This window comes from Garra rufa, chromosome 15 (assembly GCF_049309525.1).
Source record: "Garra rufa chromosome 15, GarRuf1.0, whole genome shotgun sequence".
Lineage (NCBI taxonomy): Eukaryota > Metazoa > Chordata > Actinopteri > Cypriniformes > Cyprinidae > Garra > Garra rufa.
In genome coordinates this window covers 3,165,121-3,190,623 of record NC_133375.1, presented here as the reverse complement: position 1 = coordinate 3,190,623, position 25,503 = coordinate 3,165,121, and the positions used below count along the sequence as shown (strand labels likewise).

General features: G+C 33.9%; 1 protein-coding gene across 1 annotated transcript in view; it reads right to left on the bottom strand.

Moving 5' to 3' along the window:
- The window catches only part of LOC141287013 (intermembrane lipid transfer protein VPS13A-like), a 53,270-nt gene that overhangs the window by 5,587 nt on the left and 22,180 nt on the right, over positions 1-25,503 (bottom strand). The window contains exons 15-35 of the mRNA XM_073819142.1: positions 23,673-23,819; positions 23,457-23,588; positions 23,236-23,369; positions 21,485-21,571; positions 19,528-19,654; positions 16,589-16,818; positions 15,593-15,746; positions 14,410-14,556; positions 14,185-14,266; positions 13,569-13,638; positions 13,366-13,480; positions 13,014-13,127; positions 12,750-12,895; positions 11,276-11,357; positions 11,055-11,168; positions 9,153-9,228; positions 8,824-8,987; positions 6,901-6,946; positions 6,669-6,792; positions 6,456-6,570; positions 817-902 (exon numbers count right to left, since the gene is read on the bottom strand). Of these exons, the coding sequence (XP_073675243.1) occupies positions 817-902; positions 6,456-6,570; positions 6,669-6,792; positions 6,901-6,946; positions 8,824-8,987; positions 9,153-9,228; positions 11,055-11,168; positions 11,276-11,357; positions 12,750-12,895; positions 13,014-13,127; positions 13,366-13,480; positions 13,569-13,638; positions 14,185-14,266; positions 14,410-14,556; positions 15,593-15,746; positions 16,589-16,818; positions 19,528-19,654; positions 21,485-21,571; positions 23,236-23,369; positions 23,457-23,588; positions 23,673-23,819 (2,492 nt within the window). The remainder of the gene's footprint in view (positions 1-816; positions 903-6,455; positions 6,571-6,668; positions 6,793-6,900; positions 6,947-8,823; positions 8,988-9,152; positions 9,229-11,054; positions 11,169-11,275; positions 11,358-12,749; positions 12,896-13,013; positions 13,128-13,365; positions 13,481-13,568; positions 13,639-14,184; positions 14,267-14,409; positions 14,557-15,592; positions 15,747-16,588; positions 16,819-19,527; positions 19,655-21,484; positions 21,572-23,235; positions 23,370-23,456; positions 23,589-23,672; positions 23,820-25,503) is intronic.

The following is a 25,503-nucleotide window of genomic DNA, read 5'->3' as shown; positions in this document are numbered from 1 at the left end:
CACTAGCCAAAACTGTTTGCTTAAGTAATCCTGAAACAGACACAAAATTTGGTGCAATATGAGAAAAATGTATGTTACTAAAAACTAAAAAAAACACCCTGATTTCTGGCCCAATTTACACTCTGGATGAGCTGACACTAGCTCCCAGAAGTGGTGTATGATCGGCAGAGATTTTCAGCTTCAACTTCAAACAAGTTTGATACACTGATTTGATTTTAAACTACATTTTTTAATTTGTCATGTCTCCTAGCAATGAATCACTTGAAAGTCTGTTATAGTTTGTTATATAGTGTACAATATATGTATATTCTGTACAAACAATGTATGTTTTTCTGTAACATTTATAAAGTCAGAAAAGCTGCTTAGTCATTAAAAGTCATGTATGTATAGTTTAGCCTTTAATAAGTTTAATAAATGGGTATAGGGAAAGTTTTATGTGCCTAAGTTTAATATATGGGTTTAGGGGCGCATTGACATTCCCCAATAAGCAATGCTTGTTTAAGCAGTCACAATTTTTTGTTAAGTAAAATAATTTTTTTTTACTAAAAACTGTATGCTTGCGTGTACTGAATTTAGCTCATAAGATGCAAATAAACATGGCTATTTTTTATTATTTAAAGGTTTAAATGGCTAAAATATTAAGATATACACCACCCCTTCAAACAAATTCATCGGCCAAAAGGTTTGAAGCAAATCAGCAGTGACATGCTTAATGCTACTGTACTTGTAAATGCTTACAACCAAAATTTCCCTTCATCTAAATGCGCTCATGTGGCATTGCCCATGCAAAATGACTGGTTTATATAATTCACCTACCTTTTAGTGATCATCAGGAAATCTGATTCGTTCACCTTAGCATGAGCAAAGTATCTGTACTTGGCAAACCGTCCGTTTTCAATATTCTACAAACCAAATGGAGAAACCCATTAATATTAACGAAAACATCAATTTAGCGAACTTCTACGATCAAATCTTTTCTGGCCTAAAATATGGATCTGAAAATGGTGATGGAGTGAGTATAATGACACAAACTGATGACAAAAGACACAGCGGCAACAGAACTTCAAAATCAACTACTTATCTACATATACGTTGCACTAGTTTAAGCTAATTTAAACAATTTTAACAAAATGTAAAGTTACAAAATAGTAGTTCTAAAGCACTTTCACATTGCCTATAGATCTGACTGGTGTGTCTAAACGTGCTCCGGATGCAAGAATGCAAATTTCTCAAATTTCCCTAGTAAAAAGACGAGGGAAGAAAAGAATTTAATGCAAAACTTAAGCAAAGATTTAGTCACGACGTTTTTTAAAGAGGCTGAAGTCACCGTACACACCCCAGCTCCTTTGCAAAGTCTACCGTGTGTCTATAAATCAATGAAACGCGATGTCATTTGCAATGCATTGTTAGACTGATGGATGTGGAATGGGTTAATGATGAGAAAATGCACTTGGAAACAGACTTTATTGGGGGAAAATGACAAATGATGGGGTGAAACAAGAAATCAGAAGGGATAAAACCAAAATTAGATTCCTAATCATTTACATTTTAAATATATTCATTCCTTTATCAACTAGACCTGAAATACCTAATCATTGTAAATTATTATGGTTTTAGATGTCAATTACACAATCAACCTGAGCATTTATTGATAACCCTGAGAAAAGCACTTAAAAAGACAAATCATCCTCATCAGAGTCACTGCTATTCATCTGAGAGAGGGCCATTCTGATCTGTGAACATGACAAGAGAGGAGAGCTGCAGTCAGGGTGATGTTAATCTGAACACCAGGAAGGCCTGTGTACTACTCCAGAAATACTAAAACTACCAATAATAGTACATCTAAGCATCTGAACTAATGCTCGTAACTCCTGTAGTCACAAGCTACACACCACACCACAAAACCATGCATTTGTTAGGTGAATGTTGGGAATTACATAATTAGTCGTTTTACATAGTAAATTGCATAATAGTACTATGCGGACAACATATTTAGTTTAGTTTAATTTGATTAGATTTTAATGTAATATTTTATTGTTTTATATGACTGTTTTCACATTTTAGTTTACTAATATATATAATATTAGTAAACTAAATGATTTACTCACCCTCAAGCCATCCTAGGTGTGTATGACTTTCTTCATTTGGACAAATATTATCAGAGTTATATTACAAATTTTCTGGCTCTTTCACGCTTTATAATGGCAGTGAATGGCTGCTAAGATTTTGTAGTCCAAAAAAGTGCGTCCATCCATCATAAAAAGTGCTCCACACGGTTCCAAGGGCTTAATAAAGACCTTCTAAAGTGAATCGATGAGTTTAAGAAATATATATATATAAATAGAATATCCATATTTACAACTTTATAAACTGTAATCTCTAGCTTTCGCTTACTGTTGTATACACGTTCACAAGCAGAGGTGGGTAGTAACGAATTACATTTACTTCGTTACATTTACTTGAGTAAATTTTTGGTGTAACTAGTACTTTTAGAGTATATTTAAAGATGGGTACTTTTACTCTTACTCAAGTACATTTATAGTGAAAAAACTTTACTTTTACTTCGCCAAATTTGATGCCGTTCCTCCGTTACTGTCCTCAGAAACGTGTCGTTGGAATTTTCATTTCATGTCTGATAAAACTGCATTAATGCTGCTTTGTATACAGCTGTTACTATGGAAACTGTGATATTTCAGCGCTCCTAGAGCGCCCCCTCGTGACAGAGAATTAATTTTTCATTTCCAATACATTTTTTTTCAGCTGTTTATGGTCAAATGATTGCAATTATCGACCCATGTTTTTATGCAGCAAACACAGAGTTGTAAATGTAAAAAGTTAAGGTGCCTTCTAAAAATCTAAACAAGTACAGTAATATTTTAAATAAATATAATAAATTATATACTCAATTTATCCCTTTTAATGTTATAAAGGATGAAATGCATTGTGTAACATATTTTGTTTTTGTGTGAAACTGTATATGAATTTTAAATCATGCCATTTTATGGCTTAATATTCCACTTCACATTGTCCAATCCCATTACTGTTTATTTTAGTTTCGCAGATCTTAAAAAGGGTTATGAATTGCTTTAAATTAATATAAAAATTTTTTTACAGATACACTAAATGAAATAAATATAATGAAATAAAATTACTTCCTTGATATTTGTTTACATTTGTGTATTAAAAACATTTTTAATTAGACTCCTATCTGATTTTCTATATTTAAAAAAAGTTTTTTTTTTATTTAGGCTAGTTAAATTAATTTTCGGCTACCAAAATCTGAAGAGTACCTGTCCGAAGGGCTACCAGAAATTTTGGGAGCCCTGTATATATATATATATATAAACACCTTACTTCAGCCTATGTTTTCAAGGAGAGGTGTGCGGAAGCTTTCCAAACAGTTTGAAATTCAGGGTCTTCACTTCATATCAAGAAATAACTAGTAACTAGCTACTTGAGTACTTTTTCCATCGGATACTTTTTTACTCTTACTCAAGTAACTATTAAGATTGTTACTTTTACTCTTACTTGAGTAAATATTTCCATAAGTACTTGTACTTTTACTTGAGTACAGATTTTGGGTACTCTACCCACCTCTGTTCACAAGAGAGAGGTGTTCCAGCAGATGAAGTAGGATGTAGGCATAGTGTAAGCTCCTATGAGAATATGCTAGTCTTGCAAGAACCAAGTTTTGATTACAGCAAAGAAAAAACAGTGTCCTCTTAGCTTATATCGAAATCCTCAAACTTTTTTCTTCACAAATCCTCATTTTGTACCAACATCGTCCACTAGAACGCCACTCTCTGCGTGTACGACAGTTAGCGGTAGAGATTACAGTTTATAAAGTTTTAATTTTGCATATTTTTCTTACACAAATGCATCAGTTCACTTCAGAAGGTCTTTATTAACCCTCTGGAGCCGTGTGGAGTACTGTTTATGATGGATGGATGCACTTTTTTGGACTTCAAAATCTCAGCAGCCATTCACTGCCATTTTAAAGCTTGAAAGAGACAGAACATTTTTAATGTAACGCTGATTATTTTCGTCTGAATGAAGAAAGTCATATACACCTAGGATGGCTTAAGGGTGAGTAAATCATGAAGTAATTTTTATTTTTGGGTGAACTATTCCTTTAATTATATTTTTATGATGGATGGATGCACTTAATTGGATCCCATTTACTGCCATTACAAAGCCTGGAAGAGCTGGGCCATTTTTTTTTAATATAGGGTATGATGGGGCTAAAGGTGCCCTGAGGTGAAAGGCGTCTTTGATATTATTTTTCTCTAAACCACTAGATGGCAAAAAACGTGCCGTAGCACTTTCCAAAACATCTGCTTTTCAAGAAACACGTGATATTGTTTGATCCTTGATGTGATCGCGGGCAGCAGCGCAAAGTCGATTCTGTGCTTACTTGATCTAACATTTGATGTTTTTAAAAATGCTGTAGATTTAAGTAGCAAATGAGAATTGCTAAAATTCTTGAACATATCTTGAGACAAATGTCTTCTTAATGATTTTTTTAAGATAATTAAAGCAACAGTTTTTAAATAACAAAAGAATGTAAAAGTATGTCATTTGGGGTAAAAAGCACCCCTGCTGTTGGGGCTAAAAGGCACAAAAATTAACATGGTAATTAATAGAAAGCTGACTTTTCTATTTGTTGACATGATATTGTTAGATTCAGATGGTAAACATCATATATTATGTTGGGTGACCATCTTAAAGTTAATCATGTTTAGAATGAAATCATCATTTTTAAAAACATGCTATTAATCATATCATGTAATAAAATAATTTGTTGTTACTACTGTAAATCTATATTAAACTACTATGGGATCTCCTTCAATGCTTTCAGAATCTTTACATTTTAAATTTTTTTTTTCTTTATTTTAAATCGTATGAGTTATTTTAACATATTTTAAATGACAGTATATTCACTGAACAAAAAATATTTATTTGATCAAAATAAGCAGAAAATTGTACAAACTTTGCTAAAGTGATTGTTTTGAAAACTAATTAACATTATTAATAAAAAAAAGTGTTCGTATCAATACTGTGTGCCTTTTACCCTGGGTGTGGGGCCCCCCTTGTCACCTCATACATTTATTAGATTTTTGTATGATTTATTTTTTACACAAAACTTGTTGCTCTATAAATGTTAATACAAACGTGTATATTTTTCTGCAATCATACACTTTGGGCACACTGAAAAGCACATTTTTTTCTAAAATGTTAAATGTTTTTTCTTAGCCCCGTTGTGCCCTAACTCTGATTGTATTCTTCTGAAAGAAGAAAGTCATAGATCTATTCATAGGATGGCTTGAGGCTTAGTTTTCATTTTTTAGGTGAACTATCTCTTTAGGTTTCAACTTTCAATTTTCAATTGTTCAGCGTGTAATAACTTAAAATAGTAACACCTTCATATCTGATGATACAACTTTAAACCCTTAGCCCTTGTTGGTCTTTTTTGGTTCCTATTATGTTTTGGACCCTTGGCTGTAATGCTTCTCATCTAGTTTAACCAGCAAGACTTCCAGTTCACCAGAGGTTGACCAGCTTCACCATCTAGACACATTCTAAGCCACAATCTAGACTAGCATCAAACCAGCATAAACCAGCCGGGACAAGCATGGAAATTCATGTTGGTCTAAACTGGTTATGGAATGACAACAGCAGGTGTTTAAGATAATGGCATAAAATTTTGAAGCAAGAAACAACTGGGTAGCTGACAGATTTTTTTTATACGTTTCCATCTAAGTGCATTATTAAAAATGATTTGTATTATTTTTAATCCGTAGTGAAACATTAAATGAATCAAAACTGTCAAAAATGAGCATTAAGGCATTTATAAAGTTTCTATTTTGAATAAATGCTGCTATATTACATTTATCAGATAATCCTGAAAGAAAATATATCATAGTTTCCACAGATATATGTACCTGCATAACTGTTTCAGTATTGATAATAATAAAATTCATCATATTAGAATGATTTCTGAAGAATCATGTGACACAGAAGAGCAATGATGCTGACATTTCAGCTTTGCATCACATGTAAAAAATACATTTTGAAGTATAATAAAATAGACAACAGTTATTTTGTAAAAATCTGTTAAATTGTAATAATTTTGCACAATATTACAGTTTTTACTGTATTTATTATGGTGAGCATAAGCGGCTTATGACTCCAAATATTTCAACAGTAGTTTATATCTTTCAGTAGTTTATCTGATTTACCATTTTCAGTCAGTATTTTTTATTATTATTCTATTTTTTGTTGTTTTAAACTGTACTATAGGACACTGTTGAACATACCAGGTCAACTACCCATTTTCATTGCCTATTATCTTGGCCATTCTTATCATTTTTCGTCAAAATGTTTTTCTTTTAATGCAACGCCACTATCTTGAACACCAGGAGTGTGATGGCAGGAAGTGAAGTGTCATGCGTCACCTGCAGCATCTGGCTGCCTAAGCCCTCTCTCTCCTTATAGGGCCGGATGACTCCGTCCTCATGGATGAAACGAGGAGGACGTAAACTCTCCACATCCTGACACGTCTCCGCAGCTCTGCATTCAAATCATGGCAGAAAACACATCACAATCACTGAGAAACAAAGACTCTTTCCAAAACATTTACACACAGATACACAGATATAGTCAGAGACCTTTTGATGCCCTGGAAGGTGCTGCTGGCCATGTCAATGATGCCCCCTGTTGGTCTGGTCAGAGCTCCGACCAAACCCTTGCCCATTCCCTTAAAGAAACCCGCCGCTCCTTCCTTCTGGGCTCCTATAACAACACACACTCATGAGATGTCTATTACACTGAACACAAAGGTAAGCTGTGTTTTCAACAATTAAATGTCCGATAAAAGCGCAGTTGAGCAGCAGTTTGTACCTTTAATGGGTTTAGTCACAATGCCCGTGATGCCGCTCACAAACCCCTGTGTGATAAAAAAAGGAGTTCATATTTAAAAGACTGACTTTTTATTTTGAAGCAAAATATGCAGTGTAGAGTTATCGGATGGCAATTTAACCATTCGAATAAATAAGGTTTCCATTGATGTACGGTTTGTAAGAATAGGACAATATTTGGCCCGAGATACAGCTATTTGAAAATCTGGGATCTGAGGGTGCAAAAACATACAAAAATAAAAAATAAAAATATGGAGAAAGTTGCTGTTAAATTTGTCCAATTGAAGATCTTAGCATTGCATATTACTAATCAAAAATTAAGTTTTGATATATTTATGGTAGGAATTTTACAAAATATCTTCATGGAACATGATCTTTACTTAATGATTTGGCATAAAAGAAAAATTGATCATTTTGATTCATACAATTTAGTGTTGGCTATTGCTACAAGCATACCCCTACTACTTAAGACTGGTTTTGTGGACCAGGGTCACATATGCTGATCAATTAACTGAATTAACCATAAGTAATCACATTATTAAGACATTATTGTGGCAGACATGTGAAGCACTGAATAGACAATACAAAATGTGGCTTTAGAAGTCAATGTACAGTTTTTTGGTAGCATATAATTGCTCCAATGGTGGGAATTTACTCACTCTCATGTCATTTAAAACCAGTTTTACTTCTCTTCTGTGCATGATGAAAGAAGATATTCTGAAGAATGTCAGCAATTAAACCATTTCGGTTCCCATTACTTCCATTATATGGGCAAAAAAATACAATGGAAGTCAGTGGGAACCAAAACTCTTGTGTTACCAAAATATCTTCATTACTAATGCATAAAGTTTACATACGCCTGGGAGAATGTGCAAAATGTTAATTATTTTACCAAAATAAGAGAGATCATACAAAATGCATGTTATTTTTTTTTTATTTAGTACTGACCTGAATAAGATATTTAGCAAGATAAAAGATGTTTAAATATAGTCCACAAGAGAAAATAATAGTTGAAAATATAAAAATAACCCCATTCAAAAGTTTACAAACACTTACATACACTTGATTTGTTTTTTTAGTGATAGTTGTTCATGAGTTTGTTCTGAACAGTTAAACTGCCTGCTGTTCTTCAGAAAAATCCTTCAGATCCCACAAATTCTTTAGCCTTTTTTGTGTATTTTAACTATTTCCTGTATGATTTTGAGATCCATCTTTTCACACTGAGGACAACTGAGGGACTCATATGCAACTATTACAGAAGGTTCAAACGCTCACTGATGCTCCAGAAGGTAAAAACACGCATTAAGAGCCAGGGGGTGAAAACTTTTGAACAGAAGAGAGATGTGTACATTTTTCTTATTTTGCCAAAATATCATTTTTTATTTTTTTATTTTCATTTAGTACTGCACTTCAGAAGCTACAGAAGACAAAATATGTTAAATTTATCCTGATCTTCAAATTCAAAAAGTTTTCACCCCCAGCTCTTAATGCATGGTTTTCCCTTCTGGAGCATCAGTGAGTGTTTGAACCTTCTGTAGTAGTTGCATATGAGTCCCTCAGTTGTCCTCAGTGTGAAAGGATGGATCTCAAAATCATTCATTCATTGCTGAAAAGGGTTTAAATACACAAAAATGCAGGAAAACCAAAGAATTTGTGAGACCTGAAGGAATTTTAGAAGAACAGCAGTCAGTTTAACTGTTCAGGACATGTAAACATCTTTTATGTGAGATATCTTTTTCAGGTCAGTACTAAATAAACAATAAAATGCATTTTGTATGATCCCTTTTATTCAGGTAAAATGATTATCATTTTGCAGATTCTGAAAAGGAGATGTAAACTTTAGACCTCAACTAAATGATGACAAAATGTTGATATTTAGGTGAACTATTAAAATATGTTAACTCACAGAAACGAGTCCTTTTCCTCCTCGTGTCAGGCCTTCTCTCAGTCCACTGGGCTGCTTATTCATGGCCTCGCGTCTCTTCTGCTGATACTCCTCATCCATGGTCATGGCAGCCACACCTTTAGCCATCGCTCCCGTGATCCGAGACGCTGCTCCAGCCAGACCGCCTGAGAGGACAAGAGATATATGGTCAGAATTTGAGTTGAACAAGACAAACTCGATATGAACCTTGCGTGACAACTTTCGGTTTCCTTTAAGAGCAGAGTTCATAACTGCATAGATGACTCACATTATTAGTGTATTAATAAATATAGCAAAAAGAGAGTACATACCCACAGCTCCTCCAACCAGAGCCTTCACACCAAGTGCCATCCCCTCCATAAACTCCTCTGGTCCCTGTATGGCACCCTGACAAACCAACATTCAGTGTTATTGATATCACTATTCATTTTTTTATTAAATATTATTATTTTTTTATTTTAAATATTTATTTTGCATTGTCTGTTTTCATTGTGATTTCAGTTAAGGTTTTAGTCATTTATTTGTGCATTCTGGTTATTTAAAAAAAAATGTAATATGTCTATATTTTTTAATCATTTTTATTTACATTTTAGTTTTACTTACTAAGTGAAAATGAGCAATTATGCTTTGGCAACCAGCTAAAATAAAATGTGACCCTAGATCGCAAAACCAGTCATTAAAATGCTTTCCATTAATGTATGTTTTGTTACGATATTTGGCCGAGATACAACTATTTGAATATCTGGAATCTGAGGGTGCAAAAAATAAATAAATAAATAAATAATGAGAAAATCGCCTTTATAGTTGTCCCAATGAAGTTCTTAGTAATGCAGATTACTAATCAAAAGTTAAGTTTTGATATATTTACTATAGTAATTTAATAGTAAATTTGCAAAATATCTTCATGGAACATGATCTTTGCTTAAAGGATAACTGTTGCCAAAATGCAACCTGGGCTGTTTTTTTTACTGTAAACGAGATAAACATGTATCTAAAAGCATAATTACGACAAACGAGCCGTTTTTGAGATTGACCGTGATTTCGTTTTGTTTTCAATGGCCGGTGAATGGGAGTACTAATAACTTTGAGCGCATCAAAATCGATATTTTTACAACACTAAGAAGGCTCGACACACCATGAAACTTTGCTCGAAGTATCGCCTGGGTCTCTACACATGAACTCCAGCATTGAGAACATTGTTTGTGTACACAGAGTTTACTAAAAAGAACGTTTTTGAACAACTCACTTACACTGTTTGGGTTTCCACTCGCGGCCGTCTTGCCAGTCAAGAAGTGTCGATGTCCGAATGTAAGGATGGATAGCTTCTAGAGCATATTTCCATATAAATGCACGGCTAATTCGTTGTTTGGTCACAAGTGAAAAACAATATTAAACTTCTAGTTGTAAAAAGAGCCTCATATAAGCCTAATATTTCGTCCTATGGAGTCCATCATTCGCATTCGGAGATCAACACATCTTGACTGGCAAGACGGCTGCGAGCGGAAACTCAAACAGTGAAAGTGAGTTGTTCAAAAACTTTCTTGTTAGTAAACTCTGTGTACACAAACAATGCTCTCAATGCCGAAGTTCATGTGTAGAGACCCAGGCGATACTTCGAGCAAAGTGTCATGGAGTGTCGAGCCTTCTTAGTGTTGTAAAAATATCGATTTTGATGCGGTCAAATGTATGCCCCTAGTACTCCCATTCACCGGCCATTGACCACAAAACGAAATCACGGTCAATCTCAAAAACGGCTCGTTTGTCGTAATTATGCTTTTAGATACATGTTTATCTCCTTTACAGTAAAAAAACAGCCCAGGTTGCATTTTGGTAATAGTTACCCTTTAATATCCTAATGATTTTTGGCATAAAAGAAAAATGTATAATTTTGACCAATACAATATTGATGGCTATTGCTACAAATATACCCGTGCTACTTATGACTGGTTTTGTAGTCCAGGGTCACAAATATATATATTTTTTATAATTTGTTATACTTAACTAAATATTTATTTTATTTCAAATGTTTTTTAATGGTTTTAATTTTAGTCAAGTATAATGATATTAAAATGACAGTAAATGATTAAACAGTAAACCATAGTCAATAATTATAAATAGTTGTGTGTAATAAAAGAACAAGTCATGTGTGTTTTTAACTAACTTAATTTTGAAAACTGTCAGTTTGGAGAGCCACAAAAGAGTTGAAGTTTAACCTGATAAGGCTCATAAAAGAAGGCCTCGACGCCTTCAGAGAGACCGCGGATCAATCCGAATGGATTCCCGAGGACATCTAAACCCAAAACCAGAACATACATCTGCTTGATAGCCTGAAACACACAAGCACAGACACATTAAAAACAGATAGCCATAATGAATATGGTTAAAACACATTTAAATTACCAATAGCTGGAGAACGTTAAAGGTGAAAGCTCACCTGTTTGGAATAATGGCGGATGACCTCCGACTGCAGCTGCTGAGTGGTGCGGAACTGGTACGTCAGCTCAAAAAACGCAAGTCTGGAGAAATAAACAACACAAATGTTAACATTTCAAATAAAAACTATTTCTAGGTATATACAATTCAGCATCACATATGAGACTTTGTATTTACTGTATAATATTATTGTTCAAAAGTTTACATACACTTGATTCTTAATACTGTGTTGTTACCTGAATGATCCACAGCTGTGTTTTTTGTTTAGTGATAGTTGTTCTTGAGTGCCGTGTTTGTCCTGAACAGTTAAACTGCCTGCTGTTCTTCAGAAAAATCCTTCAGGTCCCACAAATTCTTTGGTTTTAGAGGACAACTGAGGGATATATGCAACTATTACAGGTGGTTTAAATGCTCACTGGTGCACAAGACGAAAACACAACGCGTTAAGAGCTTTTTGAATTTGAAGATCAGGGTAAATTTAATTTATTTTGTCTTCTGGGAAACATGTATCTTCTGTAGGGTCTGAAGGGTAGTACGAAATGAAAAAAAAAATCGATATTTAGGAAAAAAATGGGATAATGTACACATCTTTATTCTGTCCAAAAGCATTGTGTGTCCTTTTGAAGATCAGGGGCATTCGAACCTTCTGTAAGTTGCATATCAGTCCCTTAGTTGTCCTCAGTGTAAAAAGATGGATCTCAAAATCATACTGTCATTGCTGGAAAGGACTGAAATACACAAAAATGCTAAAAAAATAAAATAAAATAAAAATAAACATTGTGGGACCTGAAGGATTTTTCTGAAGAACAGCGGGAGGTTTAACTGTTCAGGACAAACAAGGGACTCATGAACAACTATCACAAAACAAAAAAACACAGCTGTGGGTCATTCAGGTAACAACACGGTATTAAGAATCAAGTGTATGTAAACTTTTGTCATTTTTATAAATTCAACTATTATTTTCTCTTGTAGACTATATATAAATGTCTTTTATGTGAAAAATCTTATTCAGGTCAATACTAAATAAAAAATAACATGAATTTTGTATGATCCCTCTTTTTGGGTAAAATAATTCACATTTTGCACATTCTGCAAGTTGTATGTAAACTTTAATAAGGAACTGTATATAGTAAATAAATAATATATATATACACACACACACACACAAAATATAATGTTTGTCTAATAATAAATCCTAATTGCATGTCTATAGTTTTGCTCCCTTGACATGCAAACTCTTCTACTTTCATTTCTAGCTTGTTTTGGTCTTTCCATTAGAGGGCAGTGTGACAGCAGAAAAACTGTGAGAGCGTGTGAAAAAAGTGTGTTTTGTGGAGTTGACGGCGTCTAACCACATGTGAAATCCAGAAATACCCAAAGTGTGAATTGAGGGTTTGGCTGGGCAGACTGGAATGAGGAACTACAGGGATTTACGGCCGCAGTGAGAATGAGTGCTGTGAAGTGAGAGTAAGTACTTGAAGAGGACGTCCTGAGCGTCAGTGAGTGTAGCTCCAATACTCTTCAGCAGGAGGTTGAGAGACTGAACGGGAATGACCTCTGTCTCTCGCTCTTTCTTATTCCCATCTTCACCGCCGGTGCTCAGAGAGAAACTCAAGTGAAGCTGCCCCACAAAAACACACAGTTACACTCAACACTCAAAATGAGTTGATTTTAATTATTTTTCAATAAGCAAAGTTTGAGTGGTCATAGTGCATCAGACATAAGTTTCGGTAACTGACCTTTATGGGGGAGATGTGGAAGTACTCGTACAGGCTGATGGGGGACGTGTCTGTAGCTGAACTATGATTCAACTCCGTCTTTAGATACTCAATGTCCTTCTCAAACAACTCCACCTATAGTACAAAACCACACACATACAGCGTTCAACAGTTTGGGCTCTGTAAGCTCACCAAGGCAGCATGTATTTGATCAAAAATACTGTTAAAGCAGCAATATTGTGAACTATTATTACAATTTAAAGTAATGGTTTTCTATCTGAATTTATTTTAAAATGTAATTTATTTCTTTGATGCAAAGCTGAATTTTCAGCATCATTACTCCAGTCTTCAGCGTCACGTGATACTACTGTACCTCCTGTTCAGACGTGACAGCACTGGAGTGCTCAGTCGTGAAGAGCTCCAGTATGGCATACAGAAACCCAAGATCTATCCGCAAGTCCATCTCCTGAATCAACATTTTAAAATACCTGCAGAGCCAGAAGTGAAGCATGTTTTGCAGTTTGTTTAAGAGTATGAGATGGAAAGAAATTGTATGAGGAGGAATAGGAAACATACTTGATGCGCAGAATGTCTGAATGTCCGGCTGCTCTGGTGATGATGCTGACGTCAGCAAGCGGTTTGGGCTCTTTAAAAAAGCAAACAATTAAAAAAAGAAATTTTTTAATTTAATAAGCCAAAAAAAGAAAAAAATTTTAAGAAAAATTTTAAGAAGCCATATTGTTGAGACACAAACAAATGTACAGGAAAATAAAATAAAAATTATAAAAATAAAATAAATAAGCATAAGATGAATAAAATATTTTGTAGGGCTCTATGAAATCAGATGTTTTTTTTTTTTCAAAATTCCATTTTTTTGTTCTTTTTTCAAAATTCCATTAAGTTTTCCAAATTATTTTTTTTTTCTTTTAAATTTTTTAGGATTCCGTTTTACTTGTTAAATTAAAATATAAAAAATCCGAAAGCATGTCTTATTAACTGAAATCATGAAAAGTACACAATTAAACAGCAATTTATTAAAATTCCATGACATTCCACATTATACAGTAAATTCCAATTTTTATGACTGGATTCTGTGATTCCCGTCTGTGTTTTCAGCATAGCGGAAATCATAGGGCCTTCATTTTGCATTGGTCTTTGAGTGAACAGGCCTCAAGGCTGTGGATCGACTGACCTGAGTCCATGCTGACCGACTTGGGCGGTTTGACGGGGTAGAAGACGAATGGGAAGATGGCTCCAGGCAACTGATTTTGGATCTGAAAAGTAAACAGGGGCATTTCATGTTCATTGACCATAATAAATAGATTTAGGCTCTGTGTTCGCTCCTATCACAGGTTTATAACTCATATCTACATAATGTGTCTGAAGCTGGATTTTTTCTATTAGGAGTGGAACAGACCTGAATCTTGTTGATCTGGACTCTGTAGGTTTTCTGACGGGCAGAGACACTGTACTCCACCTTTAGCGCTGGCAAGAAGTTCCTTCTGAGCGGAGCATCAAAGGGCTGCATTATCCTCATGTCCACCCCATTAGCAGCAAACAACACCTGAGAGCAAACAAGCATGACCTTCTGTCCTATCATGTTATTCAGCAACTTGACAGGTGGTTGCCGATGCTGATACTTGTGTAAGTGCAAGGTGGATGACGTTGATATAATGGCTGTTATATCGTATGTTCAAGGCCCAGAAAGATAGTAAGGATGTTCACTTCCAGAACAAAAATTTACAGATAATGTACTCACCCCCTTGTCATCCAAGATGCTCATGGCTTTGTTTCTTCAGTCAATAAGAAATTGTTTCTTGAGGAAAACATTTCAGGATTTCGCTCCATATAGTGGACTTCTATGGTGCCCCAGAGTTTGAACTTCCAAAATGGATTTTAAATGCAGCTTCAAAGGGCTCTAAACGATCACAGCCGAGGAACAAGGGTCTTATATAGCAAAACAGTCTAAACAAATGGACAATTGATATACTTTTTAACCTCAAATGCTCGTCTTGTCTAGCTCTGCATGAACTCTGTGTATCCCGGTTCAAGGCAGTTAGGGTATGTCACTACATCGCTGCAAAAGTACTGACCCAGTGTTTACAAAGTAGATGTGCAAAGAAGATCGAACACCCTTTACAAAAAAAATGTGAAACAGCAATGTAAGGTCGATTTTGAAGTTGGAGAAAAAAATAAGATGGGAGTTTTTTGACATACCCTAACTGTCTTGATCCAGATTACACAGAGTACATTCAGAGCTAGACAAGACGAGCATTTGCGGTTAAAAAAAAAAAAGTTGTAATTTTTACATTTTTTTTAGAAAATGACTGATCATTTCACTAGATAAGCCCCTTCTTCCTTGGCTGCATTTAAACTGTATTTTGGAAGTTCAAACTCATAGAAGTAGTCGATTACATGGAGAGAAATCCTGAAATGTTTTCCTCAAAAAACTATTTCTTACCAACTGAACAAAGAAAGACATTTTGGATGACAAGGGGGTGAGTACATTATCTGTAAATTTTTGTTCTGGAAGCGAAAATAGTTCATGTGTATTTTTGAGTGAACTATCAATGCAACAACTGGTTCCTGTAAGCACTAACTTGGTAGTCGTTCTCGAGGTCAATGATGGTGCTGTCCACTGGCCCGCTCTCCATAAAATCTCTGTAGCGCTGCTCCAACATCGCAGCATCTTTAACACTCAAAACCTTCCATCGGCTGCGCTTCTTAGGCTTGGTTTCCCACACCACATCAGAACTGACCCAAACAAATAAATGACATTAATTTGATCTATTTTGATATGCAAAATATTTTTGGTTTGATGAGGACACTAATATAGTTATCGTTGTAGTTATATTTCTTGTTATGAAGAGGCCTTAAAGATGCTTAAAGGAGAATTTCGTTTCCAGAACAAAAAATTACAGGTAATTTACTCACTCCCTTGTCATCCAAGATGTTCATGTCCTTCTTTTTCTTCAGTCGAAAAGAAATTATGTTTCTTGAGGAAAACGTCTCAGGAATGCTCTCCATATAATGGACTTCTATGGTGCCCCTGAGTCTGAACTTCCAAAATGCAGCTTCAATGCAGCTTCAAATGGCTCTAAATGATTCCAGCGAAGGAAGAAGGGACTTATCTAGCGAAATGATCGGTTATTTTAATACAGTTAGGGTATGTTGAAAAACTCCCATCTCATTTTCTCCTCCAATTTCAAAACTGTCCTACATCTCTGCAGAAGTACCGACCCAGTGGAAGGGTCAAATGCACTTTACAAAAAAAGGTAAAATAGCGATGTAGAAAAGTTTTGAAGTTGGAGTTGAAAATGAGATAGGAGTTTTTCCCTTGGCTGGGATCGTTTAGAGCCATTTGAAGCTGCATTTTGGAAGTTCAAACTCCACTATATGGAGAACATTCCCGAAATGTTTTCCTCACGAAACAATTTCTTTACGACTGAAGAAAGAAAGACATGAACATCTTGGATGACAAGGGGGTGAGTACATTATCTGTAAACTTTTGTTCTGGAAGTGAACTACTCTTTTAACAACAGGTAGAGCTAAACAACAACAGCTTTTTTTTGTGCCAACATGACACCCATCAGTACCTGGTGATGCCAATGAAGGCCACTTCCTGGCTGTTGGTGTTGTTGACCAGTGAAATGCCCATGTTCTGTAACGAGATACAGGTTTCCTGTTGAGCCAGCTCCATTTTTTCGTTATCGCAAATCTTCTTGAAGACACGCTGCTCGGTGGTGAAAAACGCCACACGTTGGAGGCCTTCATAAAATGAGATGACAAACAATTTTCCCTCCTTGTTCACATCCAACAACTGGTCCTATAAAATAAATGAAAACAGAAAACCAACAAGAATTCAGCTTCATGTCAATAAAAGAATAGTACACCCACAAATGAGAATTACTCCTTGATTCACTCACCCTCAAATTATCCTATATTGTATATGACTTTTTTCTTTCAGGTGAATACAGTCGGAGTTATATAAAAAATTCCTGGCTCTTGCAAGCTTCATAATAGCAGCGAATGGCTATTGAAATTTTGTAGTCCAATAAAGGGCATCCAAACATCATAAAAAGTGCTCCACACGGCTCCAGAGGTTAATAAAGGTATTCTGAAGTGAACTGATGTGTTTGTGTAAGAAAAATATTTAAAAATATTTAAAACTTCATAAACCGTAATCTTAGCTTCTGCTAACTGTTGTATGCACATTCACCATTTCAGAGGATGATGTAGATGTCACGAATTAGAAGTACAAAATGAGGATTTGTCAAGAAAAATATCAGAGGATTTCAATGTAAGCCAACAGGAGACTTGTTTTCCTTTGCTGTAAACAAAACTTGGTTGTCACGAGACTAGAATATTCTCACCCAAGCTTCTGCTATGCCTATGTCAGCCACTGGAAAGCCACTCTCTAATAAAAGTGCATACGACAGTTAGTGGAAGCTATTACGGTTTATAAAATTGTAAATATGGATATTTTTCTTACACAAACACATCAGTTCACTTCAGAAGGTCTTTATTACCCTCCTAGAGCCATGTGGAGTACTTTTTATAATGGATAGATACACTTTATTGGACTTCAAAATCTCAACACCCATTCACTGCCATCATAAAGCTTGAAAGAGCCAGGACATTTTTTTAAATACACTCTTAAAAGTAAAGGTGCTTCACGATGCCATAGAACAGGAGTTCTCAACTCTGGCCCTCGAGGTCCATTTTCCTGCAGAGTTTAGCTCCAACCCTAATCAAACACACCTGAACAAGCTAATCAAGCTCTTCATCATTACTAGAAAGTTACAGGCAGGTGAGTTTGATCAAGGTTGGAGGTAAACTCTGCAGGAAAGTGGACCTCGAGAACCTCTGCCATAGAAGAACCTTTTTTTGTCTAAGGCCCCGTTTACACGAAGGGAAAACGCAGATATTTCCCTGCGTTTTGGCCTCTCATTTACACGAAAACCCCGTTTTTATCACAGAAAACGATTATTTCTAAAAACTCCGGCCAAAGTGGATAAATTAGAAAACGCCGTTTTCACGTTGTAGTGTGGACTGTGAAAACGGAGGCTTTTGAAAATGATGACACATATTTATAGTCATGTGACGCATATTGTACCAATAGATATCTATGTTTACACAAGTAATTGTGCCTGTGCTATTTACACACTGCTGCTAAAGAGATTTACCTTGTACACTCTTCAAATTACAGTCCTAAAATGATGACGGAAAATTTACTCACAGTTGCTGTCCTGCAAAACATGACGACAACTGCTTTTCAGATAAAATATGAATGAGCGAGATATAGACGCGTCAGTGGATAATGAGATATTTCCGTAAATTATCCCGCCAGAAGAATTGCGTGAAAACTTATTACGTCTGTATAATTTTGGAGGCTTTACGCATGCGCAGTAAGGCGAATTTGATGTTTTCCTACGTTTCAGTGTGGATGAGAAACTTTTGGAAAACGCTTGGAAACGCTAGTGTGGACGGAGAGCGTTTTAAAATTAAAACTCCGTTTTCAAATGTATCCGGATTAATGTAAACGTAGCCTAAATGGTTCCATAAAGAACCTAAAACATCTGAAGAACCTTTCTGTTTCACAAAAAGGTTCTTTGTGGCGAAAGAAGGTTCTTTAAGAATTGTTCTTTAAATAACTTTTGACTGAATGGTTATTTGTGGAACCAAAAATGTTTCTTCTATGGCATCGCTGTGAAGAATCTTTTAAAGCATCTTTATTTTTAGGAGTGTATACAGTGGTGGCCAAAACTTTTAAAACACTAGTAATGGTTTTAGGTCAGTTATTTCTATCCTTTGCTGTAGTGAGTCAGTAGGAAATGTCAGTTTACATTTACAAACATTCATTTTGCCAATTAATTATCAATTGTACTATTCCAGTGAGAGTTTTGTTTGCACAAGGAATCTGACAACAGCCAGTGCTCCACACAGAGATCTGATCTCATCATCATCCAGTCTGTCTGGAATCACATGAAGAAACACAACAAACTGAGACAGACTAAATCCAGAAGAACTGTGGCAATGCCTCCAAAATGCTTCAAGAAACCTACCTGCAAAGCTACCTGAAAAACTATGTGTGCAAAAGCTGCTTTAAACGCAAAGGATGGTCACTTTAAATGTTTATGTAATTATGTTCGTTGAAGTTAATTCATAAATCTTTTTATGACATTATTTTTTACATCTCACTGGATTATTACAATTAATGGCAAAATGGACATTTCCTACTGACACACAACAGTAAAAGATAGAAATAACTGACTTAAAACCATTTATTAGCTGCTGAAAATACTAGTGCTGTAATAATTCTGGCCACCACTGTAACTCTGATTGTACTCATCTGAAAGAAGAAAGTCATATACACCGTGAACAGCTTGAGAGAAAGTAAATCATGGAATAATTTTGGGGCAAACTATCACTTTAAACCCATAAGGTGTAGTTAAAACAAGTTACAGCATTTAAACAAATGTGATTTTCACAATAAAAATTGCAATCAATTATCAAGTCTATTTTTATTTCTCACCTCTTCACTTTTGAGCTCTCCTTTGTATTTTCCCCATTTCCAGCTCAGTATCCTTGAGCCGGTTGGCTCTGCCCAGGTATAGTACACCGCCTGACCTGGAGCCAGCTCATCAATTTCTGCCTGAGAGCTGCCAGAAGTAAAAAAAACATTAATTCAGGCCTAATCCATAACATCACAAAAATAACCAACGACTGCAACAAACTTCAACAAATTCCATACAACACAATAAAAAACTGTGGGTCAGTAAGTTACAAATAAATGCTTTTGAACTTTGTGTTCATCTAAGAATCCTGAATAAAGCATATCATGGTTTCCAGCAGAATGTAAGAAGTGTTTCTTATCAGCATATTAGAACGATTACTGAAGGATCATGTGACACTAAAGACTGGAGTAATTATGCTGAAAATCCAGCTTTGATCACATGAATAAATTACATTTTTAAAATATATTCAAATAGAAAACAGTTTTTTAAACTGTAATAATATTACACAAATATTACTGTTTTTACTGTATTTGTAATCAAATAAAAGCATCCTCAGTGAGCAAAACAGTGTTGTTTTTGACAACCATCTTAGATTTAGTCTTAGTCTTAGTCTTTTGGACTAAAATGCTTATTAGTTTTAGTCAAATTTTAGTCACTTCTATATGTGATAGTTTTAGTCCAATTTTAGTCGACGAAAAGTAAAAAAGGTTTTAGTCTAGTTTTAGTCATAAAAGGGGAAAAAGTAGTCTTTTAACAAATTAATGTAGGTCAGTAATTATTTTGCTGTTGGGTAGTTCTGAAAATAGCAGATCTATAGTTCAACACAATGTGAGCATCCGGATCGACTATTTTCACCAATAATTACAATAATGAAGGAATGTTTTAAAACACAAAAGACAAACAAGGATGGAATGCTAAAACGGCTTGCCATACTAGTATAGCAAAGAGTATTTAATGGTAAAATGGCTTGCCATAGCGGCAGATACGTTTTAGGTGTTGATTGGCATGCACAATAAGCAGAAATGTCATGCATTTTAAACGTCTGACGGACCACCCACTAACATTTTCGTCTATTCTCGTCTCGTCAACGAAAACTCACAAACGTCTCGTCATGTTTTAGTCATCAACGAGCCATTTTTATCTTGCCATCGTCTCATTATCGTAATGAAAAAAAGTGGCGTCAACGAAATGATTTCGTCATTGTCATCGTTGACGAAAACAACACTGGAGCAAAAGAGACTTAAAAGTCAAACTATTGAACTGTAGAATGTATTGCAAAAAAGAAGATTCTTGTATGCAACAGAGTTTGTCGAAGTTTGTGTAGACTATATGAAAGTGAGACACTTCCAGAACACTTTGCAATTCGAGAGAAAGCTGAAATCATGACGTCAACACAGCCGCAGCAGGCAGGCGCTCACAGGTGTACATGGCGCATATAGAAACCACAGAAATTACAGGCCCATAGTATTAACAAAATAATATCTGAGAATAATTGACACTTGATATACAGCACAAGCAGTTAACTTCCCTTTATCAGCAGCCAGTCACAATAACCAAGAGTCCAATGAGAAAAAACGTAATTGTTCATGCTTTGTATCTCATCGGTTCCACTGAGACGCAAGAGAATACATTTCATTTGTTAGGAAGTGGAAATGAAAGCAGCTGTAAGCAGAAAATAAGGAAGCAAGAAGGTTAATTTTTTTCATGTCCACAAGGTTTATAACACCCGAGGGGTTGTAAAATGATCATCGGGGAGAGAAAGATTCACTTCAGACGATGCTGTGGAAGGAAAATGAGTTAAAGATGATAACTGTACTCATGTTTTTCCCCCAAAGTATTTTGGAAGGGGTTGAGCAGCTCCCTTCACCAAAGATTTAAATCCCATGTTAGCTTGCAAGGAGAAGATAGAAATACAGTTGCATGCGTATCAACCATCATCGCTTTGTCCGTCAGAGTGCTGTGAAAAATGTGTACCAGAGTGATTCAGTCTCTTCACAAAATGATAAAGAGACATCCACTCTCTCATCCCGAAGCCAAGTAGAAGCTTTCCTCTTTGTGGTGCTACAAAGAAAAACAACAAAAAAATGCAACAAAATAAAACACAAAACACATACCAAACTGAGCAAAAATGATAACAGAAACGATAATGGCAGCAGATGGTGACATGGGGGAGAAGAATTGTTGAACAAAGTCATTATTCTAGTTTTCTTTGTGCACAAAAGTATTCTCATAGCTTGATAACATTATGGCTGATTTTAACAATGTAGTTTCATTGTTGTCTATGCAAGGTAAGAAAGCTTTTGGATTTAATCAAAAATATCTTAATTTGAGTTCTGAAGATGAATGAAGCAACATGACGGTGAGCATTTAATGACAGAATTTAGATTTTTGGATGAACTGTCTCTTTAAAGTAAAAAAAAAAGTGACTGTAGTGTAACGTTTTCAGCAAAGATTGTGTATAATTTTCATTAACAATACATTCAAACTCCAGAAAGAAGGCAAAACAAAAAGCTTATAATTAGTTTAAAATTCTGGCTCACCGGGTGTTCCTATCTATTAACTGGAATGGCATTTTTGATTGGCAAATGGACAAAGAAAACCAAAAATATAATTATTTATTGATATATTCACTTTCCTTGTTCATTCATAAATTATATTATATGATACATTTCCTGTTTGGGGTCAATAATAAGGAGTTTTGATAAGGACTTTTTTTTTTTACTAAAGGACTTTAGATTTTTTACTAAAATTTCATCATTCAGCTAGAAGTAATATACTGTGAGATTTATTATTTACTGATATATTTGTTTTCTTGCTCTTTCATTAATTTATTACTATATTATGTTATGTTATGATGTTATGTTATGTTTTATTATATTAGATATTATATTATACATTTTGATTTGCTGTTTTGGGTCAATAATAAATACTCTTGATAAGGATGTAATTTGATCAGATTTGTTCTTTTTTTTTTTTTTTACTAAAAAAATTCAGCTAGAAACAATATACATGGAATTAATTATTTATTGATATATTATTTTTCCTTGCTTATTCATGAATTATATTATATTATATTATATTATATTATATTATATTATATTATATTATATTATATTATATTATATTATTATGTCCTGTTTTGGGTCTATAATAATCAGTTTTGATAAGGACATTTTTAATTTGATTTAATTTGTTCTTTTTATTTTTTACTAAAACTTCCACAAGTCAACATTTATAATATTAATATTATAATAATATTATATTATATTAAGTTAGATTAATATATTTTGACAATAATAAGAACTTTTGATAAGGACTTGTTAATTAATCAGATTTTTACTTTTACTTTCACAAAAAATGAATACTAATAATTTACCAGGTCTATTTGCAATTACAGATAGACATTATATAAATGTGATCAACATGGACTATTTATTTACTTTCACAAATCGTATCGTAAATTTCCACTAAATCCATCCCCATGTTATGCAGTTCGATAACATCACCTCAACACATTTAATTCAGAAAAATGCACAATTACAATGTTCATTTCATCAATCAAAACCAAATGTTGTATAGTTCATGATTAACAGGGTCACTAACAGTTCCATCAGTTGGCCCTGGACCGTTGGATAGTCCTTACGGCTGTCTCTCATTTTGTCTTTAAACTCTGGTATACTTTGAACTTTGATCTTGCACAGTTGTCACATGTTTGTCAATCTCACCTCTGGTGAAACTGTAGTGTCTCGTCTTTAGTGTGGTTGATGAGGAGGAATGGAGCGGCTCCATCGTGGTAATCAGAGAAGCGGATCACGGCAGAATGTTCTGTCAGATTCACATCCACAATAATACCACCCAGCTACAAACAAGAGGAAACCAGAAAGGAATAAATCGAATGAGAGTGAACTCGTGTATCTCTCAGTCTGTGTATGAAACACTAACTCACGGTTTTGTCCAGATGCAGCAGGAGGCAGTTCTCCGGCTGGTGGAAGTCAAACGCCCGCGGCGATGATTGACTGCCCTCCACTTTGACTCTCAGTTTCTTTGAGTCTCTTTCTGGCCAGAATGGAACGGCAGCCTATGAAGCAGATGAATGTATCTTCAACCTCAGAGAATCAGAGTATTAACATTTCTCCTGGTAGAGTCGGTTTTATTTCCTGACCTGTCCGGGTCGGGCATCTGTCCAATGTTCCAGACCCTCCTCACAGACTCGGATTATGTGCTTGGTTCTGTTCACCAGCATGTAAAAGGGCAGGAACGTCACTAATCGTGTCAAACTGAAGCTGGATGCATCGATCTTCACTCCAACCTAACAACAAACCAAACATACTCAATGAACATTCAATTCAAGTCAAATGTGGCCTTTGAAACCCATTTTAATTTTATAATCTAACATACTACTGAGTGAAGTATATTCAACGTGGAAAAAACCCCCAAAAAGGACAGGACTTTATTTTATCTAGATACTAGATTTATTATTACTGATTATTTCGATTTTTAAGGTGAAGGTGGTCAATCCAATTATATTTTAGTATTCTTTATTATGAGTGTTTAGCATTATATCATTACTATTAGTATTACATTTTCAGTTTTCTATTAGTATTACATTTTCAGTTTTCTTTGTAATTTTAGTTTAAATAATTTTATGTGCTTTAGTCATTTTATTAGTTTTTGCATTGTTGAATATTAATTATAATAATTATTACATTTGTATGAATATTTAAAATGTAGTAATTTTTATAATATTAATGAATTTTTAAATCCAATTTGAGTTTATGTTTTAGTTTAGATTTATAGTATTTTATTAATTAAACTACTTCATTAAATTTCTTTTAACCTAGCTTTTTTCCAAATAATATTTACATTTTATTTTATTATATACTCTTTATAATATTATTAAATTAACATAATTATTCCAAATATATAGTAGCAATTGAATAAGTATAATATAATTTATGAACATTTAAATCCAATTTTGATTGAATTTCTTATTTCAGATTTAGTTAGTAAATTCATTAATTAAACTTAAAAAATAAGCTTTTTTTTCATCTGATATTTACATTTTATTTTATTTTAATATACACATTTTATTTTAATGGAGGATGGGACTTGATTTTATCAATCTGTAATTTGATTAGATGTGAAAGTGCTCCTCAATCCAATGACATTTTAGTATTACTTATTTATGAGTTTTTAGCATTATATACTATTATCGTATTTATTAATATTTTACATTTGAATTTATTTTTACGTTTTCAGTTTTCTTTGTAATTTTAGTTTCAGATTTTAATTTCAGATTTATATTTACATTTTATTTTAATGGAGGATGAGACTTAATTTGATCAATTTGTAATTTGATTTGATTTGATTGGATTGTGAAAGTTTTACACATCTTTTAATGTGCTTTAGTCTTTTAGCAAGTTTTTGCAATATTACATATTCGTTATAATATTAGTAAATTAATATAATTATTAATATAGAATAGCAATTTAATAATTATAATATAGTTTATGAACATTTAAGTTTAAATTTTGATTGAATTTTCTATTTCCGATTTAGTTAGTAATTTCATTCTTTAAAACGTAAATATTAAAAATAAGCTTTTTTCCATATAATATTTACATTTTATTTAATTTAATTTTAATATATATCTTTTATTTACATTGATTTTATCAATCTGTAACTTGATTGGATTGTGAAAGTGGTCATCAGTCCAATGATATTTTAGTATTATTTATTATGAGTATTTAGAAATTATTATGCATATTTAATAGTTTAATAATTACAATATAATTTATGAATATATAAATCCAATTTAGGTTGAATGTATTATTTTAGATTTAAAGTAATTTTTTTTTTATTAAACTTGAACATTTCAAAAATTTTAATCTTTTTCCACCTATATTTACATTTTATTTTATTTCAGCTTTATTTCAATTACCGAAAATAATTTTTAGAAGTGTTGTTTAATTTAACAATAACAATACTACATC